General features: G+C 43.5%; 1 protein-coding gene across 4 annotated transcripts in view; it reads left to right on the plus strand.

The window, feature by feature from the left end:
* WDPCP (WD repeat containing planar cell polarity effector) overlaps window positions 1–19,485 on the plus strand; it is a 361,726-nt gene that overhangs the window by 62,424 nt on the left and 279,817 nt on the right. For 3 of the 4 annotated variants that reach the window (XM_075596140.1, XM_075596139.1, XM_075596141.1), the window contains 3 exons: window positions 15,997–16,077; window positions 17,179–17,223; window positions 18,239–18,289. In XM_075596140.1, the coding sequence (XP_075452255.1) occupies window positions 16,017–16,077; window positions 17,179–17,223; window positions 18,239–18,289 (157 nt within the window). In that variant the 5' untranslated portion in view covers window positions 15,997–16,016. Of the gene's footprint in view, window positions 1–12,259; window positions 12,348–15,996; window positions 16,078–17,178; window positions 17,224–18,238; window positions 18,290–19,485 lie in introns of all 4 variants that reach the window. The other variant, XM_075596138.1, reaches the window with a different exon arrangement.

Raw genomic sequence — 19,485 nt, forward strand, 5'->3', positions numbered from 1 at the left:
TTCGTAATGATATAGAATATTATATCGTCAATAAGGGAGGGGGCATTAAGGGCGTTCAAGCTGAGCAGAGGGTTTCCCAACTGATGGGGGTTTGGAAAATTGGGCGCAGCATTTATATGCACAAAGTGGTGTATTGTAATGAGCGAGGCCTGCCCCGAGAGTATAGCGTGACAGTCACCGATGCAGCGGGGCGGGAGGTGAAGAAACCAGACCCTCGACACTATTATTAGGTCCCGTCAACGAGTGGTCTGCCTTTTTCTTTAACGCTCCCTGCTGGTCAGTGAGCGGAAGGTTCTTGCATTATTATGTGAAGGTGATAATGTTTGACGCTTAATTTGTGTGTTCTTTTTCAGTGTTTCCTGGAGCAAGGTACACCAAATTTAGGCCCCAGCCGGGACGGTGGGGATTCACCAGGGGGACTATATAGCCATGCATAATAATGGTATATTACTTTCCTCTCTGTTGGCAGTAAGTCCTGGTATGTACAGGTATGCCAGCAGTAGTTATGGAGGTTTTCCCTCACACCATGGTGAGGTGCCCTATGTATGGAGGGGAGTGGCTGTATGCTCTGAGTCCCTGGATAGTGACATCAGGGATGCGCCTGCCTCCTGAAGTATATAAGGCACAACACAGTTAGTTAGTGGGTTCGAGCAGCTGTGGGAAGTTGTTGGGAAGTTGTATTTTCCTGCATAAGGGATTGTAGGAACACTTTGTGACCCTAGTGCAGTAACTAGCGGTCCAGGTTGACCAATCGGCCTGTCTAAGCCACTCTGTGTCCAGGGACCTGGCACAGAGAGGATCTCCCTAGGAGAAGAGGGAATCCCACTTCAATTTGGGAGGGCGTACCTGGCAAAGGGACAGCACGGAGAGATGTGCGGCTAGAGCCGGCAGCTGCATGGGGCAGTCTGCTACATCCCAATCTGCAATAAAGATGACCTTGTTAACGAAACCCCCACTGTGTGAGTGTGAAATTACTCAACAGTGGCAGTCACCATCAAGAAGGAGTTCCTCACCAGGACCATCTCCCTGCGGAAGCATAGACCCTGATGAGGTGGAGGCGCTGCACATGATGTAAGTTGAACTTGCACCCACTACCTCAGCTACCTGTCCTGATGACATCCCCTAATACCATCAAGCGGGAGACACAGGAGTCCTGTTGCCTACAGGTGCACCACCAAACACTAACACGTAATGGGGGTTGGTTATTAGAGTACCCGGGCCAATGTGAGATTGGGGGGGGGGGGTGGGGGGGAAACCCGTTACACATATTTACGTTCTATCTAAACGCTGTGTGTGTGTGTGTGTGATGTGTGTGTGTGATATTGTGTGTGTGTGATATTGTGTGTGTGTGTGTGTGTGTGTGTGTGATATTGTGTGTTTTTTTTGACCTGCAGGCATAAATTAATTCATGCTGAATATAATGGAGACAGATAGATGCCTTAATCTGATGCATGTAAAAACTCTTCTCACTTGGGTCTTTACCTGATGCCTACTCACACCTGAGGCATGTTGTGACAGACTGGTGTATCTATCTTCCTGGACTTCCTGAGCACAATGATTATTACTCTGAACATTTTGCATACCAGTCAACTTGCTTACTATGTGGATTATTATAAGGTATCACACTAACTATCACATGCTATTTTTCTTTTCTTTTTCCTGACGTCTGTTTTAGGATAAGAGAGTGTAAGGAAACAGCATTTATTTATTTTATTTTGCCTCATTTTTATTTATTTTTATTTTAGAGACTGTGAACCAAAATCTCATGCCTTGAGACAGCGTCCCTTTCTTAGTCCAAGCATAGCAAACACTGCCAGTGATTAGACAGTGATCCATTAAAAAGTTAAAAAAAATATATAAATGTGGAGTAAAATGAATGACACAAAAGGGAATTAAAATTATTTTTTATACATATTTTGAATGAAAAAATGGACCAACGTTTCGTTAATTAAAAAAAGAAATGTTTTGTTGTTTTGTACCTGCCTTTTGGACAGGGAGTTTTTTTTAGCAGATTACTACAAAAAGTAAAAAAATAAGAAAAAGGTATTCATTTTTTTTATGTTTAACTATTATATTTTGGAGTCCTGTTCTGAGTGTCTTATTTATCTCAGTGAAGAATAATAGATTTTAAATATGTACTGTTCACATTTATCCCTTTTATAGTGTATTATTACCATTTATTTAAAGGACAACCTTTTGAGTCTTCACAAAGAACTAGACTGTGTGTGTGAACTTTTCAACTTTTGATTGTTTATGCACCATCATGTTCACCCATTATACCTTGTACTTGAATGGGACCCCTCTAACTTTTCACACCCATGCTCTCAGACAGTTTTACAGATGTAAGGCTCGTCTGCAGTATCCCTGCTGCACTTCATTAATGTTGTCAGAGGTGTGAGTGATGCACACACTGCACATGTCTTCCCTATGAATAGTGTTACCTTTAAAGTCATTATGTTTAGCTGTCTTTGATCCTTTTACCCTCTTGCTTAATCAATAGCTGTCTCTGTAAATAGAATATCTGTAACAATGACACTGCATAAATATGTATGAAGCATGGTCTTTTTCTCTTGTAAGTTTGTGTTGGAAGAAAAGTTCTACTGGTTCATATTGGTCCTGAAGAGCGCTACATTTGTTTGCAGGCTGTGATCAATTTTATGGGGCCAAGATTGCAACATTAAAAATTGTCATGAAAAGTTACTGTATTAGAGCAGTGTTTTTCAACAGAGCTTCCAGTGGTTCCTCAGCTCATTTGAAAATGGTAAGAAATGCATAAGAATTTGCAATATATCTGATCTCAGACACTATTAGAGAGGGTTGGGGTTCCTTACAATGCATCTGATCTCAGACGCGCTGTTAGAGAGGGTAGGGGTTCCGCAGAATTTCACAATATAGTTAAAGGGTTCCTTTAACGAAAAAAGGATAAAAACCACTGTACTGTATTAGAGAATAAATGTATCAATGCCATTTAGTTTCTGCGACAAAACACCTCTAACCCACAAAGTGCAGTAATCCCAAAAGCAGTGAAGACTGCCTCCCTACAGGCAAGGCCGTCGACAGGGGGGAGGCTGGGACAATTGTCTCGGGCCCGGAGGCTGCAGGGGGCCCGGCCGGCCAGCGCTGCAGTTGGGCCCGACTCATATACCATATAGTATTCAAACCGTGTATCAATTTCCCAGTTGATGGTCATATGCGTAGAGACAGAAAATGTAGTGTAATAGGTTTTCATAAGATAAAAATATACTTAAATTACCAGGTTTGCACTCACAATTAGAGGCACATAGTAAGCCCAGTTAAGTCTGTGTACTGGTATTCCGGGTTTGGTGGTATTTAATACTCTTTCCATATATTCATATATACAATAGTAGAGAGGTGGCCAACTCCAGACCTCAAGATCCACCTACAGGCCAGGTATTGGGGATATCTTTGATTCAGCACAGGTGGCTCAGCACAGTAACTCATTGATACGACGCCACCTGTGCTGAAGCAGGGATATCCTTAAAACCTGTCCTGTTGGTGGCCTTTGAGGACTGGAGTTTGTAACTCATGCAAAAGTATATAACCTGATCATAATAACATAAGTGTGTGAAAGTGCTGCAAGTGACCAGTAAATGAGCAGGCCATAAATACAACAAAATAAAAGAACCCAAATAATAAATAAAACACATATCTAAAATAAGAGAATCTAAAAACTGGATTCAGAAATGCGCTAAAATAAGTAAGGTAAACATTTGAGTAAAAATAAAATAGATGTATGATTAAAAAATGTGTAAAAAAATCAACTCGCCACCTAGTACCACACGTGTGCTGCTTGGGCCAATAGGAGCTCGCCACAATGTTAAATCCACTCGCCCGGGGCGTGCAAATGTATAGGTTTGTCAAACACTGTATATATATATATATATATATGTCCACGGACCAATCAAATTGGCCTTTGGGACAGCACATATGTTTTCAAAAAAATATATATATATATATACAGTGCTTGACAAATTACCCAAAAATCTACTCGCCAAACCAAAAAATCTACTCGCCACCTAGCCCCGCCCCCAGCCCCTCCCCTTGCTCCACCCCCAGCCCCTCCCCTAGCTCCGCCCCCAGCCCCACTTAAAATTTTTTAAAGTTAATTCCTAGTAAAACATTATTTTTTGACATAAGTTTATTTATTGTATTACATTTATACTTTACTACAATTAGTCCTTGTTACGTGTGTGTGTGTGTGTGTGTGTGTGTATGTGTGTGACTATTTTCCTGCACCCATTAACCAGTGGCTGGACGCCCCATCTTCACAATATCTAAAGCAGCAATCCCGCCTGGGATCTTACCTGATCCGCAGTCCCTCAATGTCCAGGTACCTCATTCCCGCAATGTTATATGTGACTGCGTGGAATTACTGACTGGGTGACTGGGTGGAATTACTGACTGGGTGACTGGGTGGAATTACTGACTGGGTGACTGGGTGGGGGTGGAATTACTGACTGGGTGACGGGGTGGGGGTGGAATTACTGACTGGGTGACTGGGTGGGGGTGGAATTACTGACTGGGTGAGATTACTGACTGGGTGACTGGGTGGGATTACTGACTGGGTGACTGGGTGGGATTACTGACTGGGTGAGATTACTGACTGGGTGACTGGGTGTGATTACTGACTGGGTGTGATTACTGACTGGGTGAGATTACTGACTGGGTAACTGGGTGGGATTACTGACTGGGTGAGATTACTGACTGGGTGACTGGGTGGGATTACTGACTGGTGAGATTACTGACTGGGTGAGATTACTGACTGGGTGGGATTACTGACTGGGTGGGATTACTGACTGGGTGACTGGGAGGGATTACTGACTGGGTGAGATTACTGACTGGGTGACTGGGTGGGATTACTGACTGGGTGAGATTACTGACTGGGTGACTGGATGACTGGGTGGGATGACTGGGTGGGGGGTGGGATGACTGACTGTGTGACTGGTGGGGGGTGGGATTACTGACTGTGACTGGTGGGATTACTGACTGGGTGACTGTGTGGGGGTGGGATTACTGACTGGGTGACTGTGTGGGGGTGGGATTACTGACTGGGTGACTGGGTGGGATTGGTGGCTGGGTGGGATTACTGACTGGGTGGGGTGACTGGGTGTGGGGTGACTGACTGGAGGGGTTACCTCTGGTGTCCTGCACACACATGTTCTCTCTCCCCCATATATATATATACACACACACACACACACACACACACACACACACACACACACACACACACACACACACACACACACACACACACACACACACACACACACTCTCTCTCTCTCTCTCAGTCTCTTTCCCCCATACACATACACACACTCTTTCTCAGTACCTCACAGTATCTCAGGAGCGCTGGAGGGGAGAGAGGGAGGGGAGAAACACCCGGCTACTATCTCCCGCCCCGCGCGGACAGCGGGAGAGCACCGGAGGGGGGGGCGGTATCTCCAGACCCGCGCGCACAGCGGGAGAGCGCCGGAGGGGGGGGGGGCGGTATCTCCCGCCCCGCGCGGACAGCGGGAGAGCACCGGAGGGGGGGGCGGTATCTCCCAACCCGCGTGCACAGCGGGAGAGCGCCGGAGGGGGGGGGCGGTATCTCCAGACCCGCGCGCACAGCGGGAGAGCGCCAGAGGGGGAGCGGGAGAGCGCCAGAGGGGGGGCGGCAGGAGAGCGCCAGAGGGGGGGGGGGTGTATCTCCAGACCCGCACGCACAGCGGGAGAGCGCCGGAGGGGGGGGGTGTATCTCCAGACCCGCGCGCACAGCGGGAGAGTGCCAGAGGGGGGGGGGTGTATCTCCAGACCCGCGCGCACAGCGGGAGAGCACCGGAGGGGGGGGGAGCGGGAGAGCACCGGAGGGGGGGGGGCGGTATCTCCCGACCCGCGCAGACAGCGGGAGAGTGCCGGAGGGGGGGGGGGCGGTATCTCCCGACCCGTGCGGACAGCGGGAGAGTGCCGGAGGGGGGGGGGGGGGGCGTTATCTCCCGACCCGCGCAGACAGCGAGAGCACCAGGGACCGGGGGCAGGATGTATCAGTGTATATATAAATATTTTAAAGTGCATTAAATTCCCCCCACCTCAAGTATCTGTTCAAAATCCTCCATGACTGGATCAGTGCAGGTCTTGTAAATTACAGGAGCTGGCACAATTATACAGAAGGATATATAGAGGAGGAGGAGCAGCAGCAGACACACGCGCACACCCGCTCCCCCCCATCATTACTTACCCGTGAAGAGAAGGAAGGGTGGTTTGAAGTCCTGGTAACTCCATCCCGCTCACAGCCAATCAGCTATCAGCTAAAGGGATTTTTTTTTTTTTTTTTTCGAGCAGGGGATTTTATTTTGCAGAGTAGTGGAAAAGTTACTGGCCACGAGCCAATATCCGATCGCAGCTGGCGAGTTGGCGACCGGGTTTGTCGAGCACTGTATATATATATATATATATATATATATATATATATATATATATATATATATATATATATATATATATATAGATAGATATATCAATCAGCACTCCCTTGAGAAAGGTCCTGTGTCAAGGACCGAAACGTGGGGTTTATGTGCCGGTTTTTCTACTGAATACACGCTGTTTTTTGTACCTTTGAGTGTGCTGTCTCCTTCTTGCCTCGTGATCTTGGGATCCTGTATCTACTCGGTAAGGAACCTATCTATATATCTATATCTATATATATATATATATATATTTTTTTTTTGAAAACGTATGTGCTGTCCTAAAGGCCAATCAGATTGGTCCGTGGACCAGCCCCGCCCCGCACGCCTCATTGGTCACACTCACCCACCGCCGACACAGCTACCAACGCTGCCCGCTCCTCGGTGCCGCCTCACCTCTCCTCTCCCCACATTCCCCCCCCCCCCTCACACCCACAGCAAACCCCAGCCTCTTCACCGCTACCCACGCTGCCCGTTCCTCGGCGCCACAGCCTCACCTCAAACGCCACCCCTCCTCCACCTCACGACGCCAAAGCCCCCCCCCCCCTGCGGCTGAGGTGGTGCCAGCAGGTATCGACTCCCCCACTCCCACCCCCCCCCCCCCTCCGGACCAGCGGCCAGGCCAGGAAGCCGGGAGCGTGAGCAGCTATCAATAACCACCCCCCCTTTGCGGTAGGGCAGAGGAAAAAGCAGAGGGGGCAAACAAAAACAGACACACGAACTGCCTGTCTGAAACACACACACACACACACACACACACACACACACACACACACACACACACACACACACACTGACTGACGCACACACACACACTGACGCACACACACACTGACTGACGCGCACACACACACACTGACGCACACACACACTGACTGACGCGCACACACACACACTGACTGACGCGCACACACACACTGACGCGCACACACACACACACACACACACACACACTGACTGACGCACACACACACACACACTGACTGACACACACACACTGACTGACGCACACACACACACACACACACACACTGACGAACGCACACACACACACACACTGACTGACGCACACACACACACACTGACTGACGCACACTGACTGACACACACACTCACACTGACTGACGTACACACACACACTGATGGACGCACACACACTGACGAACACACACACACACACACTGACTGACGTGCACACACACACACTGACTGACGCACACACACACACTGACTGACGCACACACACACACTGACTGACGCACACACACACACTGATTGACGCACACACACACACACACACACACTGCATGAAGCTGTAAAGGAGGGGGGAACGGAGCTGGAAAGGGGGGGGCTCGATTGATGGGAATGGGGGACAAACAGAGAGGGGGGAGACAGGGGAAGAGCGAGAGAGAAGGGGGAAACAGGGAGAGAGGGAGGGAGAGAGAGAGAGAGGGAGGGGGGAGACAGGGGAAGAGAGAGAGGAGCAGGAACATTACATCCCGGGCAACGCCGGGTGTCTCAGCTAGTATATATATATATATATATATATATATATATATATATATATATATATATATATATATATATACATACACACACACAGTGGTTGACAAATCACCAAAAAATCTACTCGCCACCTAGTACCAAACGTGTGCTGCTTGGGCCAATATTTACTCGCCCGGGGGTTAAATCCACTCGCCCGGGGCGAGCAAATGTATAGGTTTGTCGAACACTATATATATATATATATATATATATATATATATATATATATATATATATATATATATATATATGTATGTATATATGTATGTGTGTGGGTGTGTATGTATATGTATGTATGTGTATATGTATGTATGTGTATATATATTGGGTGGGGAAAAAAAAGTCCTTGGAAAATCAGGTTAATTGAACATAAAATAAATATATCCAACATGGTGTTTCCATGCATTTAGCTTTGTCCCATAACAAAAATCCCAGTAAAAGGTATCGAATGTATATGTCTAGTGTTTGAGGTGGTGATTGTTCATTAAAACATGGACACCAGAAACTTATTGGATTCTTTCATTAAACACTGTGTCACCAAAAGGTTTAACCCTTTCAGTGCCAAAGAGTTGTGCCACCTTCGTGGCCTAGGACCCTTTGGCACTTCCGCATAATGTGAGCGCTCTTCGAAGCAATCACGTGATGCGGCTTCTGTTTCGGCCGTCGGGCTGGATGAGATGGGGAGGGGGCTGGCCCGCCCCTACAGAACAGTACGCAAACAGGATCGCATGCAGCCCCTAAAAAACGAACAAGGAGCAGTGACTGTGTATACCGTACATCATTAGGGCACTGAAGGGGTTAAATATTGATATTGATTTAGCAGCATTTATTGAGAATTAAGCCCCCCCGCGTTTTTTTTTAACAACCTGGTCATGCATATGTGTATATATATATATACATGGAAACACCATGTTGCATATATTTATTTTATGTTCAATTAACCTGATTTTCCAAGGACTTTTTTTTTTTTTCACCCAAAATTGTTTGGAACAAGGACATTCAAGAATATAAACAGCATAAGGTGCATTACAGCTAATAAACTGGTTGATATTGTACATTACTCCTGAGCTTCCAGATGTAAAAATAAAATAAATCTGTTTTGTCACATAAATCTAAAATGTAGGTGCACATCTTGAGTTAAAAAACACTTGAAGCCTCCTTATTGGCCTTTGGATAAATTATGTTTCCTGTTTATGTATGCAAACTCTTCTTAATTCACTTGGGGCCAGCACATTTTTACGATTCGCTTTCTTTTTCTAGACATTATTGATATCGTTTATTTATAAAGCACCACCACAATCCTAAACAAGGTACAGGCATACCCCGGTTTAAGGACACTCACTTTAAGTACACTCACTTTAAGTACACTCGCGAGTAAGTACATCTCGCTCAATAGGCAAACGGCAGCACACGCATGCGCCTGTCGGCACGTTCTGAACAGCAATACTGGCTCCCTACCTGTACCAAAGCTGTGTGCAAGCGGGGAGACTATAGAGCCTGTTACAAATGCGTTATTTACATCAGTTATGCACGTACATAACGATGCATGTACTGTACTGCAATCGTTAAGTGGGAAAAAGGTAGTGCTTCACTTTAAGTACATTTTCGCTTTACATACATGCTCCGGTCCCATTGCGTACGTTAATGCGGGGTATGCCTGTACAATGGGGGAGAAGAATGAACATATGAATGCAAACCGATACAAAGGGGAACGAGAGCCCTGCTCACAAGATCTTATAATCTAGAGTATACCTGAGTTTTCAGGGAGACTTACCAAGACTATCAGTTTCCTTTAATATATACCAGTGTTTTTATTCCTGTTTTTAATCTTTAAGCGCCCTCATTATAAATTTGGCACCTCAATCCCTCTCATCTTCGTTTTCCACACTATTATTCAACAGATTATCTCACTAAATTCTCTACTCTTTGTAAATCCTCAGAGGTTGATCCATATTATAATTCTTCTTTTCAAATCTATTATGCGCTTCTATCTTAAAATCTTGTTCTCTGGTAGAAATCCTGCATATTCATTGGAGTTATCCAAGGGGGATGTTCCTGATGCATTTCAGAAAACGCCAACCTATTGGTAACTAAATAGCCTTTGCAATCTACTGATTTTTCTAACATTGTTGGTATGTGTAAGCTGGTCAAAAAACTCTATTTCATGTGAATTAATATTGCAACTAAAAGATAAATAAACCTTTTATATTGTTAATATAATATATACAAAATTATCTAACCGTCCTGTCACATTTCCAAATAATGGATACTTTCAGTTTCAAATTGAATGATCCCTGTATCCTTCAATGGCTGTTTAATATGACTGCATGATGCGGGAAAGCGGCCGGGTATTAGCGATGCACAAGACGGACCCAGGGGAAGCAGAGTATGTAGTAAAAGGGAAAACACTGTTTGGCTCTATGTTATGGTGCTAGATGTTTTGCAATTTTAGAGCTGTTTTTTTTTTCTTTTTCTTTTAAAGTCTCATTAAAGGGGCTGCACTGTAAGAGATCTCTTTTATAGTGCTCTTTTTCTATAGGTTTTGGGTTGTGAACAAGTCTATAAGAGCAAAGGTAAAAAATACAGCTGTAGCAAGACTTGCTGATCCCGTGACCGCGGGAAACATATGACATTCCACGCCAACTCAGTGTATGTGTCAGACCCGTGACCGTAGCTCTGCTGCAGCTACCGAAAGGTGATTTGCGGCTTTTGTAGTTCTTTGCAGTAATGATAAGGGATGCTAGTGTATATTTGAGCTACATTCAACGTACTGTATTCTGAGGCTATTGAAACAGTAATGTATGTTATGAACTCTACATGAAATGCTCCAGTTCTGGGGGCACATTCGGGAGAGAGAGGATGCTTCTTCTAGATGTGGTGGTCTCTCTTGAAAGTCTTTCCACAAGTCCATAGAGCCCATCCAGGCGCCTCACTATATGGTCCATCCTCTGTAACATGAGGTCCATTTTTTTCTTCAAGTGAGTCCATTCCCTAGTCCTGCTCTGGTACCTGTGCATGATCGGTGGCAGGTCTGTACCACAGGTGTGCATGGCATGTCATCGGAATTGTAAAAAAAAAAACATTTGGCAATACCATGCTATCCTTGAAAAAAATGACCAGTAAAACTGGATCTCTGCTCTTGGTGGGAGAGCTGGCTCTCAAAAGGGGTGCGCTGGTTCCAATGTCGGGTGACCTGTGTCTCGAGTTGGGAGTGCTGGATCTGAGGTGAACAGGGTCTGAAGTGGGGTTCACGGGTTCTGGAGTGGGGTACGATGGGTCCAAGGTCGGGTGAGCTGGGTTTGATGAGCCTGGTCCGTGTTTGGGTGAGCTGGGTTCGGTATGGAGTGAGATGCACATGCCCTCTTTTCAGCACGTACTGCAAGACTGAAAAATTAGCTAAGTGGTTGTTAACCCCTCGGCGTGTCAGTAAGACTAACTACTTTGTACTGAAGATAATAACTTGGTCCTGAATGGATACCAATAGGCTAGGTTTTAAGGATATCACTGCTTCAGCACAGGTGGTTCAGTCAGCTTCGTTTTTTCATACTTATGGGAAAAAACTCTCGGACTTCCACACTTTAAAAACACTTTCTGCTACCAATTACTACCGTTAGAGTAGTTGGCTCGATCACCCCCTCGAAATCGAGGTAAATTATTGGGGCAAAAGAAGGACATCACAGTCCGCCTTCAGATTAAAACCCTAATAAATGATCTCAGCATTTCCCACCGTGATTATTGTAGTCCCATACTAAAGGGCTTCTGAAGTATGAATGAAGAATCCACAGTTTGGCAAGATCACTCAATACATAATGATATCAAACCTTCCAGTTTCTATGGGAATGCAGCTAGTGTATTACCTTGTCTCTAAGAGCAAAATTAGAAAAATTCCGTTGCACATCCCTCTAGGTCCCCAACTTTCTTACATTTAATCCTGCTTGCCTGTAATACAAATTTAATTAACCATTTAATCTCTCTTTATTCTTTTCAAAATGATATATAAAGCCTGCTGCTTCATTAACCCTTTTATATTTCTTAATTCAAAAAGAGTAGCTCTTTATTACAAATTTTGGCGAAAGCATGGTAAGTCTACCCACCTAGCCAAGTCACTTTTTCACCCTGTGACACGGGCACCAAACTATTTGTCTTATCCATTCTATGGGACAGGGACATGTTGTGCCTGTCATTCTACTTAAAGCGCTGTGTAGGTTGTCAGGATTATCTAAATATAATGTTTGTATTTCTTCTAGTTGTACTTGCAATGTGATGGCAGCTCTGGATGACATGGCAAATCACTGTCCACCTCTGAGCACATTGTTATGGTGACGCATTATATTGGTAATATGTTTGGAAACGGTTTCATATTTAACTCAAGATTTTCTGTGAATCCCACCAATTAAGAATACAGCTGTGACTACACCACTACTTTGCTGCAACATTGCTGTCATCTCCTTCAGACAGATACCCTAATGAATGATTTCAACATTTCCACCTTGCTTATTATACTAATAGGCCTCTCAACCTTCCAACTCTCCTACAGTCTGTTCAAAATGCTTCTGCTAGAATCATCTCACTATCACCTTTATCAGTAACTGTCTGCCCTTCCCATTAAAATCTACATTAATTAAACATTTTCGTCCTCTCGTTCAAGTTCACTTCTTACCCTTCGCTGAAGGCTGCATTCATCCTTGTATCTACCTCTCTTTCAAGACCTGAAGCCTTTTTGATTTACTGCCCGCAATCTCCAAAATTAAGTTTCCATTCAGTGCTCGCCAAGTTTCTTGTTTACCGGATTTCAAGGGTTAATTATAAATTGATTTCATTAGCATTAAGATTCCTTTGACTAAATCACCCTCTTACCAAATGCACTTTCCCCTCTTGACCATGCAATGCGATACCAAAGGCACTTATATTTGTCCTTGCGGCTTTTGCTTGTGTCTAACTCAGTGATTTTCAACCTTTTTTTGGTTAGGGAACCCCAGAATTCGATTTTGAAATTCTGGGGAACTCCAACCCTCGCCCCCTGTCTCTCGTCCCCCCCCGCGTCTCGTCGCCCCCATCTCTCTCCCCCTACGCTCCCTCTCCCCCTTGAGTGCGTGCACACTCTCCCATTTACACACACACACTCCCACTTCCACACTCCCACACATACACACTCCCTCTCCCACTTACTCTCCCACTTACTCTCCCACTTACACACCCAAACTCCCACTTACACACAGTCCCACACACTCTCCCACTTACACACACACTTACACACACACACACACACACACACACACACACACACACACACACACACACACACACACACACACACACACACACACACACACACACACACACACACACACACTCCCACTTACACACACACACACACACTCCCACTTACACACACACACACACTCCCACTTACACACACACACACACACTCCCACTTACACACACACACACTCCCACTCCCACTTACACACACACACACACTCCCACTCCCACTTTCACACACATACTCCCACACTCTCCCAGTTACACACACACATACACTCCTGTCCGGACCAGTTCAGGTGGGAAGCTCTTGGAATGTTACCCCCCGTAACCTCCCTCCCTGCGAGAGTGCGCACCGACCAGAGCAGACAGAGAGGATAGCAGTGAGCTGCCGGCTGCTGGGGATGCCGGGTCACTGCTATGCGGGGGTGCCGCCGTGCTCCCGGTCCTGGGACACCTGGGAGAGTTGTCCCGGCTCTCCCCCCCCCCTGGCGGTCGCGGAACCCCTGAGGGGTGTTTGCAGAACTCCGGGGTTCCGCGGAATCCCTTTTGAAAACCACTGTACTTGTATAGTATGCTTAGCAAAATGGGAATTCCTTTTCCTATATTTGCTTTCATGTTTAGGGCCGCCAACAGATTTCCTGGGCCGAGGACTAGCATTTCAACTGTAAAATCAGCGGTCTTATGAGTCTCCCCCCCTTTCACATCTCATTGGTCTCCCCCATGTCTCTTCCCCCCCCCCCCCCCTCTATCTTTCACTCTTCCCACTCTCTTCCTCACCCCTCTCTCTCTCTTCCTCACTCCTCTCTCTCTTCCTCACTCCTACACCCCCTCTCTCCTCTCCCACTCTGCCCCCTCTGCTATCACTCCAGCTCACTCAATCCCGCTCACTCAATCCCCCCTCCTCACACTCCTTCCCTCCTCACTCCCTGACCCCCCCCCCACACATTTCCCACCCAATACCCATACAATTTGCCCACACAATCCCCCCCACAATAATTACCCTCCACAATACACCTACAACACTACCCCTTATCCCCAAATACATACAACACTACCCTCCCCATCCCCAAATACTTTCAACACTACCTCATATCCCCAAATACATACAGCACACACTTACCTTGGGGATGGTCTCAGGCCTCTGGTTGTTGCCGGTCTTCGGCTCTTCCCAGCTTCTGTGGAACTCCGGCAGGGCCTGCCTCTGTCCCACTCCAGGCCCCGGCTCTTCCCAGCTGCTGCGTGCCTCCTTGTCTCGCGTGTGGGGCCCCTCTCTCATGCCAGTGCGCGACGAAAGCTAGGCTGCCCCAAAGTCAGGCCCAGCTTCTGACGTGCGCCGGTGGGAGAGAAAGGCCCGCAGCAGCTGTGGAAAGCCAGGGCCCAGCGGCAACCAGAGGCCGGGCAGCCAGACGCAGGCATTGATCTTTACCACTTGCCAGGCCCAGCTTCCAGCGCTGGCCGGCCGAGTCCCCCACAACCGTCGGGCCCAGAACACTTGTCCTGGCTCTCCCCTCCCTTGTTGCCATCCTTATTCATGTCTGAAGCGATTATTGCTGCATTGTATATGTACGTCATATTATATTACTTTGTATGCTCGTACTGAATGGGGCTATGTAATTTGTGGGAACTGTATATAAATGTGTAATGTGCATGCATAGCTATTATGTATGTTATTAAAAAAAAAACAGTATCAATGGCATACAACAATGAAACATCTGTATTTTTAATTCGTGTTAATTTTGGTTTGCAGCTATATAGTAGTAGTGACCCATTGTTATTTTAGTTCAGAATATGCAGAATTTATTTTGTGTATCTCAAAAATCCTGAGGCTGGTGCTCATAGGTTCTTATCAGTTCATCCATAAAAATACAAGAATTGATTTTCTGCAATTTATTACAGCCTACTGTAATTCAAATAGAAAAGTATTTGAGTATCATCTTCTGGGACTGCAGAGAATACCAGCAGAATACTGGGCACATGGTACCAGAATTTGAGTGCAAAATACCTTTTAAATTAAGCTGTTTAGTAAGTGGTATTACCACTTTAACCAGCACTAATAGATGAATCAATTAAGAATATGGACATTTACAATGATTTTACATTCTATTATAACTTAGGACTTGTATATTCACTTCCCTTCTGCCAAAAATGCAACCTAAAAATACTGTTAGATTCACTTGGAACAACTCGAAACCTTGTAAACGTGTATACACCCAATTAAAAGTGATTTGTGAGCTTGAAGTAGTACATTTTTCTATACATTACCTGCATGGAGTTTACTAATTCGGTAGGTGTCATGTAAAGAGTATTTAATTTTTTCCCCCATGAAAATATGTAAATATGTTGTTTCTTAAAGGACATGTGCATCATATTGCAGCTCAGTTTATGACGCTCTAGATTTCAGTACGAGTTTACTTTTGATAGGACCTTTGTTAAGAAGTTGGGGTTGCACTGAAGGAATCATTTATGGCTTTGGCATATTTTTGCAGATGTATACATCAGATTTGTAATTAAATATTAGCCTAATTCTAAATTCTAGGATAAACCTTTCTTTCATGTGCTCTGTAACAGTGAAAATGAAAAGTCTTTTTTTATTGATTCCTGAAGTGTTCTGCTTTTTTTAACAAAAGCGATAATAAGACTACTACTGACTCTAAAAGACTCTCATGATTACTGGTAACAGAGACCATTCATTTGCACATGTTGTTCCTTTCTTTGACAGGACTTATTTTCTATCTACAAATGTCTTTCTGCCTGGCTGAGCTGTACCTGTGGTCTTTGAAGAATACCTTACACGTTGGAGGTAAATCTGTTTCATTGAAGTTCTATTCTAGGAGAACTATGGAACCCCATTGCTGCTATAAGGGCTTGTAATGTGTTAGCTTGCAATGTGTTGCAGGTCACTTTGAACAGTAAAGAGTTTCAAGTTATTTCAATAGATTGCCGTGACTGAATCCTCACAAGAGAGTTATTGTTACTTTGATTTTCTCTAGAGCAAAAGAGAGGGACCATGGAAAATGAATCAAAATGTTGCCAATATTAGAAAACTAAAATATACGAAATAGTAGTTTTGAAAACAAAGTAACTGTTCCCTTCAAATTGTGGGTTTTTTACTTGTTGAGTCCATGTTTCAGCTACATTTTATTTTTTAAATGAATTACTTTTGTATTGTGAGTCCCATGTAAAAATGTTCCACTTCACGTGTTCTGAGCTCAGACCATTTATTTAGAACATTAATGGAAAAAATGTGGATACCATTTATTTCCGGTAATGACGAAGCTGTGATCTAGATGGTATTGCATTTGTAGAGAACGAAATAGAAACCAAAATGTGTGAGAAAGTAAATAAAAACCGGGAGAGTTGTGTCTCTTTATTATTCAAGTGTTGTGTATCCACAAATAATATGATTGTAACGCTGCAAACAGAATATTTCGCCCTTAATCATTATTTTAGTCATTTTAAGACCTTATTTCCTAATCCAAAAGATTTCCTTGAACCTGTCTTAAATTTTACATTCTTCATTTTTTCTTAATTCTACCACATTTGCCTGTTTCATGCACCCACTAGTAGTACTTAAGTTGTTGACCTGACTTTTATTTGATATGATTACACATCTAAAATATACAACCAGAAATGCGTTTCATTGTCCAGCTAGTTAGTTCTACATCTTTGCAGCCATGTGAGCATAACCAACATGCAGAGTGAATGTACATTACTTTCAGGTTAGGGGGACATTTTAGATCACATGTTAATTTATTGTTAAATTAAACTGTCGGATGACTTCTTACATTTTTGTTATAAGCTCTGAGATTGTATTTATGTGGAAAAATTATTTAATGATATTTCGTAGACAAGCAAGACAATATGTATGTCTAACCATTTTTTTCCTTTCATGATGATATAGATGAAGACCTTGGCATACATCAGTATTACGAAAAGAAAGAACCAGGTAATATATATGATAAAAATCATGTAGACCTCTTCTGACTGCATACCATTAACATTAGCAAGCATGAAGGTCTAACATGTTCTGAGAAGTAAATTGGCAAGTGCAAACTATGTGTAAGAAAAAACTTATCGTAGCCTTCATCACAAATGTTTCTTAAAAAAGGAGAAAAGGTATGACATTTAGCTAGACACACAAGAAGAGCAGATTACCTTGCCTCAAAGTTTTAAATAAGTAGGGGTTTTTATTTGAATAATTCACTTTCATAGGTACATTATTTATGAATCATGGTTGAACCAATGGGCGTTTTCCCTATCTCCATAACTACACGTTACTGTACAGGTACACACTGCTTTTACACACAGCAGTGCAAATGATTTTGGTGGAAATAGGATGGGGAAACTCTGCCAGTTTCGCTATTGTTATTTACTTATTCATTTATTTATTTTAAAACTTGTTTTGCAATTTTGATGGAAGGCCAGAGCCCAAACCAAAGTAAAAAGTGTTAATTTAGTCTGCAGCCACTGAGGAAACAATGTTTGATGATATATTATTTTCGAGCGTTTTCTCCCAGCAGAGGGCATTACAAACTCATAGGAACTCTGCAGTCTTGGCCTGGTGCATCTGTACCTGATATCTGAAATAGGCATTTCAAAGTAAATGATCAATTTTCTTTATCTGATTAATTGGGTTAATCCTAGAAGTTTCATGAAGGGCCAAAAGGTCCCTACGGCTAGAGTTGCTTCTTGTTCCAAGCCAGATTTGAGCAGAGAGGTTGTGTGGGCATCCCTTGTCCTATGTTTGCAGCCACTAAGGTCTTGATGACAGACTGACTCTGGATTCAGTTGCAGATCATTTCATTATGTGATGAGATGGGAAACTTAGTAACACAAACTGACCTGCTTCGATACCTAAACCCTTCCTTCACAGTAAATGTAAGATATCTGACTAACTAGTGAAATTATCAGTGTTGTCTACATTTTTACAAATGATATACTTTTTTTTTTTTGTCTTTTAGCACCATACCCCAACTATGGTTACCTAGAACAGAAGCAGCAGCTCGTGGAATGTAAGAGCAGCACAATAATGTACTCTCGCCATGCAATGCTACGTCACATGCTGCAATTTATCAGTACTGTTGGCCCACTCTCGTTTCTTAACCCATCACATAAAAGGAGATTTTAGTTTTGTGTTCTGAAAATGTGGGATTTAAGAACATCTACATTAAATTGTGTTAATATTAAGGATATTAACTAATGCTTTTTAAATCATTACAATAACTATGGTATGGTTGTCTTAATGTTGTATACATGATTTGATTCCCCAAATCTACCATGCTTACATTGTGTAGTATGTTTCTGTCAACGTCATTTACAATATCTCCCAAAAGGAGGTTAAGGGATTGGCACTCCTATAATTTCCACGTGCAATATGTAATAGCAAACTTGTAGTGATATAAATCGGTGTAAAAGAAGTGCAATATATATATATATATATATATATATATATATATATATATATATATATATATATATATATACTAAGTCTGTCTGACACAGACAGGTGAAATAATACACTGTGACCAAAATATGTGACAAGTTATCTGTGACTTGTGTAGAATTCTGATATATTGGGATACAGGTAGAACGTCCTGCTCAAACCCAACCTGTCTCCAAAAGTTCCCTGTGAATTTGTGTCTCCAAATTGCAGGGGGAGCAGCTCCCCCTGGAATGTGAAGATACAATGCCATTTACAAACCATGCTGATCCCTCAAAATAGAGTAAGCAAGAACTTGTAAATATTGTAACACTGTAGAAATATTTCATTGGTTTTGCATGTATGAGAACATAATAAATCTTTCGCACATTACTTTCATATTTCCTGATGCCATCACAAATTTGTAACTGCTTACCACCTTCATGTTAACAGTATGATACTGATCCGGTCTTGGCTTTATAATCCCACATGTAGGTCTTTTAACAGCTTTGGGATCATAGAATAAGCCCTGAAAAAGATCGGCCTGGATCTTTATCACACAGTTAACCAAGGGGTTTATGTTACAAGGCAAAACTGGTACAATTCTGGGACACAACAAACTGCACCCAATGTATAAACAAAATTGTATTTGATACGTATAGTGCAAAATTGATTGGCATGTGCAGTATGCAAAACTCATTTTCATTTGGACTGAATTTCAAGCAGCAGAATGCAGTTTCGTTCATTTCTAAATTGGTGTTATAGGATTTAGTGGAACCTAACTATTAG

This window comes from Ascaphus truei, chromosome 4 (assembly GCF_040206685.1).
Source record: "Ascaphus truei isolate aAscTru1 chromosome 4, aAscTru1.hap1, whole genome shotgun sequence".
NCBI classification, from domain to species: Eukaryota; Metazoa; Chordata; class Amphibia; order Anura; family Ascaphidae; genus Ascaphus; species Ascaphus truei.